At 36.9% G+C, this 15,000-nt stretch overlaps 2 protein-coding genes across 2 annotated transcripts in view; one reads left to right on the top strand and one right to left on the bottom strand.

The window, feature by feature from the left end:
* The window catches only part of LOC125032622 (progesterone-induced-blocking factor 1-like), a 4,930-nt gene extending 1,227 nt beyond the window's left edge, over positions 1–3,703 (top strand). The window contains exons 2-6 of the mRNA XM_047623891.1: positions 45–170; positions 391–582; positions 726–842; positions 1,143–1,263; positions 1,744–3,703. Of these exons, the coding sequence (XP_047479847.1) occupies positions 73–170; positions 391–582; positions 726–842; positions 1,143–1,263; positions 1,744–3,336 (2,121 nt within the window). The 5' untranslated portion in view covers positions 45–72 and the 3' untranslated portion in view covers positions 3,337–3,703. The remainder of the gene's footprint in view (positions 1–44; positions 171–390; positions 583–725; positions 843–1,142; positions 1,264–1,743) is intronic.
* Positions 3,704–5,354: 1,651 nt separating this feature from the next.
* LOC125033363 lies at positions 5,355–11,489 on the bottom strand. Its single transcript, XM_047624795.1, has 2 exons — positions 11,357–11,489; positions 5,355–10,134 (listed from the first exon to the last, which is right to left on the bottom strand). The coding sequence occupies exon 2, from the start codon at positions 10,125–10,127 to the stop codon at positions 5,766–5,768; it is 4,362 nt and encodes a 1,453-aa protein (XP_047480751.1). The 5' UTR covers positions 10,128–10,134; positions 11,357–11,489; the 3' UTR covers positions 5,355–5,765.
* Between the last annotated feature and the right edge of the window lie 3,511 nt (positions 11,490–15,000).

Genomic DNA, 15,000 nt, shown 5'->3' with positions numbered 1-15,000 from the left:
AGAGCATTATGCAGATTTATTAATTCAATATTTTTTCACTGCAGAACTATACTCCTCAAAGCCCCATCATGAATGATGTTCGGTGATGCTAGTGCTGAGGTGTCTGTACCAACAGATTTGACTGTAACAAGTGATGGAGAGAGCGAAGATGGTGTTGCAGCAAGCAGAAGGTTGTAATTGTTATGTGCCATTAATGTGTGTTATATAGTAGCAGGATATAAAGTTGCTATCTTTTAACATTCTCTTATTTCAAGTCCTTTGACCTATGCTAGTGTGAATACAGAGACATAAAAGTAATAATGATATATTTCAGGCATAATTTAACTACATCTAAATATTTGTTTTTAGGTAAAAAATAAACAAGAATGGTTGTATCCAATTTATTTTCAGGCATGCCCGTGAGCTTCAGACTCTTGCTTCGGAGAGAGCAGAACTCCAGCGCACCGTGGAGAAGCAAAGACTGGAGCTACAGAACAAAAAAGCTCAGATAGCAGCTATTACGGCACAAAATGAATCTGCTGTTGCTAGTGCCATTGCTCAGAAAGATGACATCATTAGCGCCAAACAGATCCAGGCTAATAGGTGAATAGTCTAGGAGTAATTTAAGGCTACTTTTTATCTTTAAATTGTTTTAAAAAATTGCTTTGGCATTTACTGGAATTTGAACAAAATGTTTGAGCCATTTTCTCCTGTTTTTGATCTTATGTTTTGGTTTTTTTTTACAGGTTGGAGGCAGAGCTGGTCAGAACAAGGGAAGAGCTAAGCACAATCAAGGAGAGAGCAGCGAGAGAATTGGCGCAGCTGGCTCAAAAGTGTGCTACTTTTCAAGAAACTCAAAAGAAGTGGGTGGAAAGGAGACTAGTTTAAGCCCTAGGCTTTTTATAAAATAATAACCCTTGCTCTTGTGATTAAGTAATGGTCTAGTTAATCTGTTTGAAATTGATGATTAAGAGAAAAGGTTATTACATGCAGTGATTATCTGTCTGTTTTTTTAATTTTATATTTATTTATTTATTGCCTTTGGATGACTTTATATATATATTTTAGGATGCTTGTTAATTTTTCATAAAGTAAGTTCATTGGGACTGAAAAAGATATGAACATCAAAATTGACGTACCTATATTAATATTGTAATTTGCAGGTTAACATTACGACATGAAGAATTACGCAGTTCCCTTACAAATCTCCAGATATCAGAAAGTGAATACACTCGGCTTCGACGCACCCCAGCACAGCAGCTTACCCTCCAACAGTTTACAGCAGTAAGAAAATCCATTGGCAGTTTTTTGTCTCTTAATCATTGACAATACCTATGTTATATAGATTTTAGCTCAACTGCTTCACTTTAAAGGTTTAACCAGAGAATCAGTTATTTGATGACTTGGGTGCCAGAATCAAACTTGGCATTAACGACAGTGTTGTCTTTTGAACCAATCTTCCCTGCAGCCTCTTTTTACACAAAGGAAAATAAGTCTAGCAGGAATAAAATACCTACTTTGGGAGGGGATCATGGAATCTGAATTGGCTTTCCATATTTATAAATGGTAAATCAACCTATGAAATGGCCCACTGTTAGTTCTTACTGGAAATTCTTGAAATGGGATTCATATTTACTCACATTCACACTTACATTTGTCATGATTGATGTGTAAACTTGCAAATTTACACACAGTATCTTTACACAGCTTTAGCAGTTAGGAAAAATACCTCATTAATGACATGTTCCTCCTGTCTCTTCACAGCTGCGGGTGTATGAACTAGTCTGGCCTTTGAAGATAAAGGTTAATGAATTAGAAACAGTCAAGTCTTCCTTAGAGAGTTCCCTTGCAGCAAAGGATTTGGATCTAAAAGCAAGAAGCAGTCAATGCCAAAAGCAACAACAAGAGTTAGAAGAACTGCGCAGTAAGTCAGAGCACTATGCAAGTCAGCTCCTGAATATGAAAGAAGAGCAGAGGTCAGATGACTACAAGGCTCGCAACTATCATCGTATTAAAAGTGAAAGGGACCAGTTAGAAGGAGAGAGGGAGGTTCTTACAAAGAAAGCAACAGAACTGGAACTGCAGGTAGCAACACTAAAGAAAGAACGCAACTTATTAGAGGAACGGTTTGGTGAGCTTAAAGTAAAAACCAGAAAACAAGAGCATGATATAGATGAACAACAGGAACAATTAACTGATCTGAAGAGTAAGTTAGAAAGAACCAGTGAAGAACTCAACTCAGCATGTAAAAATCTCAGGATGGAAAGAGACCGAAATGCTGACTTACATGAAAAGTATATTTCAATGAGGGGGGAAGTGACTTCACTTGCAGAAAATTCTAATGATAATCAGCATGAAATAAGGGTATTACGAGAGAAATTGCAGTCAAGTAATTCTCATTGCAACAGTCTCCAAGAAGAGATAAACCAGTTCACTCAGAAAAATGATTACCTGTCAGTAGAACTGGAGAAATATAAAGTAAGATATGAAAAAGAGGTGGACAAACTTGATACGGAAGTCAAAGAACTTAGGCAGAGCCTTAGTTCATTGTCAAAGAGTCGTGATTTTCTCGCTGAGGAAAATGCAAAACTCCATCAGGATATAGAAAGTGCCAGGAAGTCACTGCAGGAAGACAAGTCCTCAAAAGACAAGGAAATTCTGGCAGTAAATGAAGAACTTAATAGAGTGAAACACATCCTTAAAGGATATCAATCCCTGGAGGCAGAATATGAAAAGACCATCCGAACTGCAGCAACCCTCTCTGAAGAAGAAGCCAATCGTTTGTTGGACAGAATGCCCTCTGGAGTTGGTGTTGTAGGAAGCAGAGCTTTAGATCAGAGTATCCAGCTTACTAGGAGAGTGCTTGAGCTGGAGAGACAAAATACAGATGCTTGCACTACAATTCAGCAGTTGAGTAAAGCTCTAGATCAACTTAAGAATACAATAAGCTCATACAAGTCTGCTCTGTCCTTGGCAGGACAACCATCAGCATCTCTCTTGCAGCGTATAGCATCACAAGAAGATCAGATCATATCCTTGCAAGATGCCCTTCAGCATAACTCATTATTAAAAGGTACTCTAGAAGAAGAAAATAAAACACTGATAAGGGAAGTTACTAAACTCAAACAAGAAGTTGAAAGAATGACCTTTAATGCTGGGGAAATAAGTGCAATTAAGCAACAGCTACAGCTCCTGCAACAATCTATACCACAGGTACAACAAACTGCTCCATCAACAAGTAGTCAAATTATTCATGACCACAGAAGAGTTGAACCTCCATCACCAGCCGAATCTAAAAAGCCTCTTAATCCAGCAAAGGCTATAATTATAACCAAAGACAAAAGAACTAGAAGTTAGGGAGATTCTAAATCAATATTTCTGTAAAAGGATTTTAATTAGTGCTTTCCATCCAGCCTTCCTCTCTTTTGTATCCATATTTTATGTCTTATGTTATGGACTTTATGAATTACTCTTGCTCCTTTAATAGTATATTTATTGAAGATTTTAAAACTAGACAGACATTTTGTCCTTATGTAATATACTTTTTGCTGACAGAAGTTTTAATTTTGAACTTCCATTTTAGATGCTAGGATGTTTTATAAACTATTTATTTCATAGGTCTATCTTCTAGATAGAAATTTATATTTTTATAAAGTGTGTTTTATATTATATCACATACTGTGTTTTATGCCAGGAAGTTTCACATACACAATTTAAAGACAAATTTATTGTATGTCATTTACCTTCTGAAAGTAGTAGACTGAATTCATTAAAGAGAAGAGCTGTAATGGCTTTTGTAGGTTCTCAAAAATGCATAATCCATATCCCCCCCCCCCCCACACACACACAAAATCCCTTGTTCGTTGTTGGGGCCCCTCCCTTGTACCTCAGCCCTCGCCTCTCCTAATATTGCAGGGTCTTTCCTTTTCGCCCTTTCCTTTTCCTTCTCTTCTTCACCCCTTTCTTTTCTCCCCTTATCAAAATCATTAACTTTTATTTACTCTTTTTGCCACAATGCTTTACCATAATGCTGTGTGACCTTTGATGTCTGGTAAATTTGTGTTTTGACCATTGGCTATTTTGGAAATCCACAAACATTGCCTTACTGAACCAAAAACTTTCTTACCTGATCTTAGATGCTGTATTAAAAAAAAAAAAAAAAATCCATATAACCTGAACAGTCCTAGCATGCTGTCTATGCATAGCTAGAGTTCTCCCAAGGCAGTGATTATCTACATTTTAAAAGTGTTAATAATATAAGTTTGTTAATTATTATTAAGCAGTTAAAACAGTCTTAAATGTGGTCTGATACCAGCCTAGACAAACCCAAGGAGTGTTCACTTTAATGCAACCAAAATGGTGGGCAAAGTGGACAGAGCTGTCTCCAGGACCAAGACTCTATCTGACTAGTAGGAAAAAGGCATACATGTCTGAATATTAGGAAGGAATCTAACTTCTTTCTCTCGACTTTGTGCTCTTAGCTTAACAATATTGGGAATTTCAAGTAGTTTTAGCTATTTCCTTAAATCCTGCACAAGAAACTTTAATGGAGCTTCCAACAGATCCTTCACTTGTTGAAGATGGACAGATATTTTAATTATTTTAAATGTAGTTGTATGAAAACATGGTGTCTGAGGTATGTTCAAAATGGTATGATTCAGAATCATCATTTGTATCAACACTCTGAAGAGATTCCCTGGACACTGTCTTTTATTAACAATGGGAAAATTAAATTTTGGTGGAAAAAAATAAATAAAATTAACTAGATAAATAATGGTTAATGGTTAAAAGCAAAATAAATGTGCTAGACATCTAAGGTCATGTAGCACTATAATAAATGTTAGTGAAGGGTGGTTGAGTTAGTGATTAGTTGCTAAAGCTGGGCTAAGGAATTGGTGAGTGAATGGGTTAGGGTCAGGTGAGGTAATGTAAAGGGGTTAGATTTAGTGAAGGATATATATGTGTTTGAGGAAGGAACACAGAAAGTGTGAGATTCTGTAAGAGTGTCTGATAGGTTGGGATGCGTACTGTAGGGAGGATAGGTAGGGGAAAGTAGAGGTACGGGCTGCTTCAAAACGTGGGCATGATAATAAAATGTGTGGGACTGAAAGAATAGATAAATAAAAAAAAATAAAAAATTACAAAAAATATTAATTTACAATTAAACAGTAATGGGCCTTTAGATGAAGTGATGCAGGAAGGTTCTATATTTTCTTGTTTCATATCTTCATTAACTGATATCTGTATCTATGATTATAGCATATTATCATCTTGCCCCCTTTCTTTCTCTCTTTCTCTTTCTCTTGTTTATTCTTTTTAATGCTTAGGTAAAATAGACTTATAAAATGTTTTGGGAAAATCAAAAATTCTATAACTTATTTAAAAATCTTTATTAAACAGAAACCTACTTTTGTTGTTGACTCTCGATAAATAACTGATTATGGGGAAATGAAGGAATGCATGTTTACTTAATAAATATCACTTACTAAACTTAAATAAACATTAAATTTTGATTGGTTACAACAATAAACAGAAAAATTAAGAAATTCTTTAAAAATGTCTAAATACTGTTACTGTCAATTAAAAAAACACTTTAATTGAAGTACAAATTCTACGTACATAGTAACAAATCCATAATATGTCAATTGACATAAAGGGGTAATCAAATTCTATAATGTATTACGTCATCTGTTCACATGTAAAATCTAAGTATCACATCAATCACTTGTTGAAGGAGAAAAATGAGGAAATGGAGGAGAGGAAGGAGGAGAAAAAGAAAGACCGTTTTATAAAAGATCTTCATTTTCAGGACTGTATAAAAGATCATCATTTTCAGGATTGTAAAGTCTGTGGAATTTGGCCCTTGATTTTACAGGTCTGTTCCAAGGTGGAGTCAAACAATTTTTTTTATTGTTTATTCTTTTTAACTCTTCTTGAACTTTGTTTTTGGAAGAACTCCCTTTCTGTTCCTCCTTCCTGCTGAGAGATGTGTCTTTATCTCTTTTTGGTCTTTTCCTCAGACTTTCCCTTCTGTTCTCTACTGGCGTGTTATGTTCACTTTTCTCGGTGTTTTCAGGATTGTTTTTTTCTTTATTCTCGTCTGTGCCATCAGCTCTCTGTCTCTTTTTGTTTTTCTTTTCTGTATCTCTTTTAGAATACTCATCATTTTCATTTATTAGGTCTAAGACACTCTCGACATCAAGACCTGTCAGTGATTCATCTTCTGTTGCTTTAGATTTATTCTTTTTGTTTTTTTTCCTTTTAACCAAGTCTGAACAGTCATAGTGGCCATTTACTTGAGGAACCTCTGGTGTTGCTTTGACACTTGTATTTCCATTACACTTTTCAATGTCTTTGTTGGTACTAGTTTCCAGATACTCATTCTTTTTCCTCTTTGTGTTTAGTGACTTGATGTCACTATCTTCATTTTTTCTTTTCTTTTTCTGCGAGGCAATCCCATCCGCAGACTTAGCAAAACATGTCTCATTTTCTGCTTTTGAGATGGAACAGCCTTCAATTTCGATATCTGGGAACGGTAAAAGATCACATGTAATGAAGTCTTCTTTTTCCCTTTTGTGCTTTTTCTTTTCTCGTTTTGTAGGAAGAGACAAGCCTTCATCAACTTTTTGTTCTATGTTGTTCGTGGACTTGTGTTTTTTATCAAATTCATTATCAAAAACATCAACTTGGAACTTTTCTTGACCAGAACATTTTTGAAGCTTCTTCTTTTTGGATTTTTTCTTTTCTTGGTTTTCAGAGACATCTAGACACACAACTTCCTTAGTTTCCTCTTTGGATTCAAGGCACTTTTTCTGATTAACCTGATCCTCTGACTTACCCCTCTCTTTTTGTTCCTTTTTGTTCTTATTTCTGGAGCTTTTTCTAGTATTTATTTTTTCCTTGATAGATTCTTCAGGTAACAAATTGTCGAAATCAGGAAATTCCAGTTCATCAGAATCTATTAAGGAGCACTTCAGTACAGATGCCTTTGAAGTGTCATTTTTTGTTTTTGTGCTCTGGGACTTTGATTTAGATGAACTGTTCTCTGACACAAGTACCTCATTCTCTTTGTCTAAATCAGGGAAAGGAAGATCAGTACATAAATCTAACCAATATTTATCACAGGCTTCTTCGGTCTCTGTTTCGTCACTTTTATGTTTTTTCTTTGATTTTGAGCTGTGGGAGACCAAGTTTGTTTGCTCTGTCTTTTCACTGACCTTATCTGAAGTCTTTTCTTTCCTCTTCTTTTCCTTTCCTTTTTTGCTTTTCTTTGAGGTTTCATATGCACTACCATCAACTTCATCTGAATTTGGAATGTCACTTACTTGCATTGTTGGTAATACTGTGATTTCAGGCTTCTTTTCCTTTTTCTTTTTTTTAGATTTAAATGTCTCTACATCGTTTGTAACTAACTCACTGCCCACACCTTCAGTTACTTCTAGTGCACAAGATTTTTTCTTTTGCTTACCTTTCTGACTTTCATCAAGAGCCGTTACAAATGAATCAACGTCTGTATTTCCCACCTCATTTGTCACTGAATCCATCCCTTGATTTTTGTGCGCATCAACTGTTGCAGATACATCACTATTTTCTGTAGTTCTGCCCTTCGTTTTATTTTTCTTGGCATTCTGGTCACATCTGTCCCAGACAGCTGTGGTTTCTGCAGCAGAGGAATTTCCTGGCAACAGATTTGAATTACTAATATCTATCCTTAATTTGGATGTATTGGAACTCTGTGATTCAGAATCATCATTTGTATCAACACTCTGAAGAGATTCCCTGGACACTCTGTCTTCTACAGATTCTGCTGTGACAAATGACTCATCTGAATGATGGTCACTTTTTAGAGGTCTCTCACATAGAACATCTAGTATTTCTTGTTCTTTGTTATCCACCAAGGTGATGTTAAATATAGTGCTAGTATTGTGAACTGTGACATCCCCTCTTTGGTTTTGGATCAGTGAAGGATGCAAATCACTCCATCCTTTACCATGACTGCTTCCCTGTTTCTCCTTGCAAGTCAATGATGCATATTCCATTTCTTCCTGTATTGAGCCCTTTGATGAATTTAATGGAAATACCTCTAAACTATCCTTTTCTTTATCTTTTCTGGCTATTTCTTCTGATTCTGCAACAGTGGTTGAAAAGTCTTGTAGGGCTGTTAGTGAACTATATATGCTGAGAGATGCCTGCTCTTGCTCACTTTCACCACTTGTATTAGACACAAAACTGCCACCTGATGCACTGCCACAACTTCTACTTGATCTGTTAAAGCTTTTAAAATTTGGTGGACTAGTTACAACTAATTCTTGACTTGGCCCTATTACTTCTTCACTATCACTAGTTTCTTCATTAGAAGCCACTGCGGTGGGTGTATCTAGACAGTTTGAATGAATAATTTCCTCCACAGCACATTTAGGAGATGCAAACTTGTCATTATCAATGTCACTGAACTCAACTGTAGTACCGTGAACAACAGATGTAGGATTGCCAACTGTAACAGATTCTTGTTTTACAGAATTAAATACTTCTAATGTACTAGGAGATGTTGGTTCTTGTTCAATATCCTCATACTGTACCTCGAAGATTTTATATTCTTTTTCTGATAATGGCGATGTCAGTTCTGTTTTACAGAAAGTAGTGAAGTCTGTGGTATCTGTAACATCTGCTGAGTAAACAAGCTCTTGAGCATTTTGGCTGAAAGGCATGGGTTCCTGCTGTCCCTGGGTCAGGGAGAAAGGTTCACTGTTTTCACTATACTGTGTGCCAGTATCCTCACATTCTACTTTAACAGAATTCTTTCCAGCACCTAAGCCACAGTCATTTGGATTAGGAAAATCTGTCACCTGTGATGTTGAGTCTACAACAAAATGGGTAAGAATTTCTTGACTTTGGGTTTCTTGGATTATGCATTTCCCTTCATAGCCATCAAGTTGATTGTTATTGGTTTCTGTTAAGGTTTCATCAACAAGACAGTTGTTTTGCTCAGAAGCAGCCTGGCTGTCCAGCACAAATACAGCAGGGTTAATGTGTGTTGGGAGGGCAGTGTAACAAAAATATACACTATCATTTCCTGTATTGGCCAGAGAACTTTCGTTCTGACCTTCGGAACTCCCACCTTTGTATCCACTAGACCTGCCCTCTCTTGGTCTCTGACCACAAGGTAAGTAATCTTCAGGCTCTGGACTTGAATGCTCTGCTGTCTTGTCATGTATCTTCTCAACAATGTTGGTACTGCACACATCTGTAGAACTCCTTTTCTTATTTCTATGTGGATTATTTACTTGCACACTACCTTCACTTTTACTAGTCATACTTGTCATGGGGCTGTCTAAAGTATATGTTGTGTTCAAGGAGGAAGTGATACTTTTTCTGCTTAATACAGTTGAGTTTTTCACATTAGAATTACAAGTGATATTTGTTGCTTCTTCAGTGGTTTCATTGACAGTAACATACTCCTCAGCTGAGGAACTATTCAACTTAGAAACTTCAGTGTGATTATTAAAATCAGACCTTTCTTCATTAGAACAATCATCCGGATCTTCACTACTTATTTCAAAGTCCTTCTGTTTTCCTTCCACATTTCTATGTTTCTCTTTTGCCTTTGACAACTTCAGTTTACTTTTCTCCTTCTCTCGTAAAGTGTCTCTCTCCTTGAGGGCTGGCAGCAATGCAGGACTTTCTCCAAGTGAAGTATCTAATATCTGTTTATTTCCAGGTCTTACCTGAGTACTGGTTAAAAGAAAATCTTCATGAAATGAGATGTCAGAGCTCAAGAAACTAGTTTCTCTCTTTCCTTCATCTGGAGATCTTCTACGATTACGAACAGTAGATTTATTATTCCTTGTAGATGGAGTAGACAGAGATGTTAATTTACTGGCAACTTTAGACTTTACCCCTTTCGCACCATTGGGCTTTGTAGGCAGGGTGCGACCTTTGCGCTGACTCTTCTTGCTGTCTTCACCTGGAAAAGGTAACTCGTTGAGTGTTTTTAAAACAGATTTCTTCCTAGTTACTATTGGAGGCAATTCGTCTTCTGAAAGCAGTATATCAGATACTGCATTTTTCTTTGCCTTTCTCTTCTTTGTGCTGGCTTCTTTTTCTCCTGTTTTTGTTGAAGAGCTGACCTCCACACTGTCAACCACCATCTGAAAGCTTGAAAAGAATGCTTGTATAACTATCCATCTCTGTATGTGTGTATGTGTATTTGCGACACAAAGTTAATGCTATTGATTAAAAGGTAATGAAGATAAGTCCCTTTTACAAAAAAATACCCATGTTACTTACAAACTACATTTTTAATATCATTATTATAAACTATCACATGCCACTGGGATTATCTTAAGTCAGAACCATAACTAAAACATTACATATTTCTCCACATAAAAAGACATGCTTGTATTAATAATACAGTATGATAAATGGGGAGGGAGAGAGGGGAGAGAGAGAGGGGGAGAGGGGAGAGAGAAGTGAGAGGGGAGAGAGAGGGGGAGAGGGGAGAGAGAGGAGAGGGAGAGAGAGGGGAGAGAGAGTTGGGGAGAGGGGAGAGAGAGGGGGAGAGAGGGGGAGAGGGGAGAGAGAGGGGGAGAGGGGAGAGAGAGGGGGAGAGGGGAGAGAGAGGGGGAGAGGGGAGAGAGGGGAGAGAGGGGAGAGAGGAGAGAGAGGGGGAGAGGGGAGAGAGAGGGGAGAGGGGAGATAGAGGGGGAGAGGGGAGAGAGAGGGAGAGGGAGGGGGGGAGAGAGAGGGAGAGGGAGGGAGGGAGGGAGGGAGGGAGGGAGGGAGGGAGGGAGGGAGAGGGAGGGAGAGGGAGAGAGAGGGAGAGAGAGGGAGAGAGAGGGAGAGAGAGGGAGAGAGAGGGAGGGAGAGGGAGAGAAAGAGAAAGAGAAAGAGAGAGCTAGCTACACTTGTACTATATGACTGTTACTTCTGCAAAAGCTAGGTCCAAATCTAATCTTTTATGGTGACATTTAACCCAATGTTGATGGGATTTCCTCCTGCTGAATTGGAGTATGCCCTGGGGTTTGCACATGGTCACACCCTTGAGCAAAAAATCAGAAGCATGTGAGACTCATATTTACCCCACTCTGGGTGGCATACACAATTTTCTGGCATCTGATAACCCCACATTTGAGGAGGATGTAGCTAATGAGCAGCCAGACCCAGAACCAAACAAGTGGTTTGTTTAGGGCGTACAACCCAGAGCTCGCTGAACATGAATGGCACATGTCCCTGCCAACTTGTATTTTGGACCTGGCTTGTCATAGCAAACTTAGATGCACACCATTAAAGCTGGGTTAAGTGAGCAAAAACTTAATGATAATAATAATAATAATAATAATAATAATAATAATAATTAAAAAAAAAAAAGGGTACTTACTCTGATTTCTTCAAACTGTAGGCCAAGAACTTATCTAAATATGTTTTTTTTGGATATAATGACTCCTTCAATTCCTTATATAACACTTTGTAGTTTGCTTTCCGGAGAGTTGATTTTGCCTTACGAACGTAAGTTTGATCTAAAAAAAAGAAAAAGAAAAGAAAAGAATTATTCATCATTAAAAATAGCCTAATTTCACTAAAACATACAAGAAAATTATTAAATACATGCTCCTTGGTATTGCAACCTGCATTATCTGAAAATACGAAAAATCTTGTAATATTTAACCCATTGGATCCGTATGCTTCACTGCCATCAAGTGGCCTAAAATACGGTCATCAAGCTTACATGAGACTCCATGCCTTCCCTTTACAATGTCATTTTGTCTTTTTTGGCACAAGTGTTTTTAGTGTTTTTGCCATTTTCCAATCTCTATATTTGTCATTTGAGTTGCTTTATCCAGAGGGTAATAGATTGTTTTTCTTGTACAGAATTTGCATCACCTCTCCAGGTGCAATAATAATAACAATAAGTAACATTATGTTATTTGCATTACCATTTCTATTTTTTTTCACAATATTGCACTTCCTGCAATACAACCTAAGCAGGAATAGGATTCTGAGCATGGAGATGGCATCCTCCCTGGAGCCGGCACTCTTCTAGTCATAGCTCATGGACATTGCATTCTACACTTGCTTATTGGAATAATGCAAAAGCCCCTCCCTAAATGCCAAATGAATCTAATCACCCTCCTTTGTGCACTCGTGGCGAGTCCTGCCTGTCACTCCAGCCTTCTGCCAGAAGTCTCAAGAAGGCAAGTTCGTTCACCCCGGCCAACCGCAAAATTTTCCCACGACAGCATGTTAACGTCCCCCCGCCCTCAGGCCAAATTTTTTCATGAAGTGTTGGTTACATCATCTGGATCGTAGGGGTTAAATAATGGCATCACAACAATTATTAGATTTAGGGTTAATGACAGATTTCATTTCAAAGCTCTGGATAGCAAACATAAAATTTGAATAATTTCATCAGTATCTCATATGGCACTTCATAAAAATAATAACAAACAAAACTTTTCCAACTCACTACACAGTCAGATATTATCATAACTTTCACTATATTAATTACACACACTTTTTTTCTAAGAGTAAAATACTGATAAGGTAGAAGAAAATCTACCTCCTTGAAAGTATTAAAAAAACTAAATTCATTAAACCAAAGACAAGAAGAGAAATTGCTGTGATAGGTGTATTCAACAGAAGGAGAAGGAGGAGGAGGACTATTTACATTTCAGTGTAAAAATATTGGCCCTAAGAGAGTGTATATAAAAGGCAAGATTCTTACATGGGAAACTTGAAAACAGTCTTATAACTTTACCTAGTTAGTGTATAAGGCATTCATATGAGGTATATATATACACTGTAGGACTAGGAGTTGTGAGAGTGTTCTTAGAGTAACATAACATTTTAATCGTTGCAACAGAAAACTACATAAAAAAAAATCACATCCCCTCATCTTACTCATTATAACAGGTAAAATTAAAATCTGCTTCTTTATTTATAATCTTTAAATTTCTGAAGGATAACCTCTCATTCCAATTTAAAGGCACAATAGAATGTATTATTATCATGTAGACAAAACAATATATAGCATTTACTTACTGTAACAAAATACATGAGCAGAATATATATGATGAAAGATGACCTGTGCTTTTTCTGGAGTCAGGGAGACAGGGGACAGTCACCCAAACATAATATTTCCACAAAGGCGTTATCCTTTTAGAAACTTGTCTCACAGATTTTCTACTTTTACGGCAATATTGACACTTCCAGCATCTGCAAGTTCAGGAGAAAAGAGAGGGGAGCAAGTTATTTCTGTAATTCCTTACTGAAATAATAATATGTATGAAGATCCTACAATTTCAAACCAAAAGCCACTTTGCAGACACAGAAAACAAACCTTAGCCAGGATGAATAAAATTTACGGAGAATGTGTGTGAGAGTCTGCCATGGTTGCAATTTCCACTGCCACTCTTTGTACTCAAGCAAGTTTGTCAAAAGATTCAGAGCCCTCACCAGGGATTCCACTTGTATATCTACAAAAGGAAAAAAAAGAAAAAGAAAAAAAGAAAGAAAAAAGAAAGAGGCTTAATGAGTGCAATGAATCTTAACCCACTGCTGCTAGGGATGGAATGTATGCACATGCCATGTTGGCTGTGATTATTGTCTATTAGTTGATTTTCTGAACGAGTCTTTTGGTATTGTTGATATCTTTGCAATAATCTTAATATCATTAATAATCTTAACTGTATTGATATGAATAGCATTACAAATAAAAACAGGCAAGTTCCCATAAGCCTACTAACTAACCCCTTGATGACTAAGTGCTTGTGAAGCCGGCTGCATGTAACAAAGTTCACAGAGCTCACTGTGTTTAGTATTATCTAATAAATAAGCCATGGGAAATTGTTTTCATACTGATACTATATAATTAAAAGTTTATATACCATGATAAACACAATATACAAAGGAGGCAACATAGAAACTACTTGACATATTAAAGAGAATTCTATTGCAAATACAGATTTAACTGCTAATAATAATAATGACACTATTCAGATAAATAACCACAAGATTGATAACAATAATAGTAACATTAATAAAACAACAATAATAATAAAAAAATTATAATGATAGGAAAACTTTAAAAAAAATACAAATTATAACAATGATAAAAGACAATTATGTATCACTGAAATACGAAGACAAATATAAATAAGATATTTACCTGATTTCAAGCCACAACTCAGATTTTCTGTCTCTAAATCACTGCTTTGATTCATAGAGACTTTGCTCTCCGTCTCATCGCTATCAACAGCTGTTTCTGTTCGCCTCCATACCTCTTTGTCACAAGCTGAAAATTGGGAGCAGGATCTAAATAAATCTATCTAAATGGCACTCGTGTGTCATTCTGTTCACAAGTCTAATTCAAATGACGTATATATAAAAATAAAAACACACACACACACACACACACACACACACACACACACACACAGAGTTCTTAAACTACTTGAAAATACCTTAATAGAAACTTATACTGTATCTAAAATTTGCACAATCTGCATGGTGCCAACACAATGGCAAATACATATGCTGCTGTCAGTACACTGGTTAAACAATACATTTTAGTGTAATTACCTTCAGCCAGCAGTCTATCCACATATTCTAAAGTAAGTGGGTGTTCTGGGCACACCCTAGTTATCTCCTGCAAAAGAAAGAAAGAAAAAAAATTAACCAATAAAGAGAAAGACAGATAGTGATGGAGAAAGAGACACAGATAGATAGATAGATAGAGAGGGAAGATGGGAGCCAAGGAAAGAGGGAATGAGGGAAGGAGAGAAGGAGAGAAGGAGAGAAGGAAAGAGGGAGAGAGAGAGGGAGAGGGAGGGGAGGGAGAGAGAGAGAGAGAGAGAGAGAGAGAGAGAGAGAGAGAGAGAGAGAGAGAGAGAGAGAGAGAAAGAGAGAGAAAGAGAGAGAAAGAGAGAGAAAGAGAGAGAAAGAGAGAGAAAGAGAGAGAGAGAGAGAGAGAGAGAGAGAGAGAGAGAGAAAGAGAGAGAGAGAGAGAGAGAGAGAGAGAGAGAG

Source organism: Penaeus chinensis, chromosome 2 (genome assembly GCF_019202785.1).
Source record: "Penaeus chinensis breed Huanghai No. 1 chromosome 2, ASM1920278v2, whole genome shotgun sequence".
In the NCBI taxonomy this organism is placed as follows: Eukaryota; Metazoa; Arthropoda; class Malacostraca; order Decapoda; family Penaeidae; genus Penaeus; species Penaeus chinensis.
The sequence above is the reverse complement of the archived record's forward strand: the minus strand, read 5'-3'. Positions and strand labels throughout refer to the sequence as shown.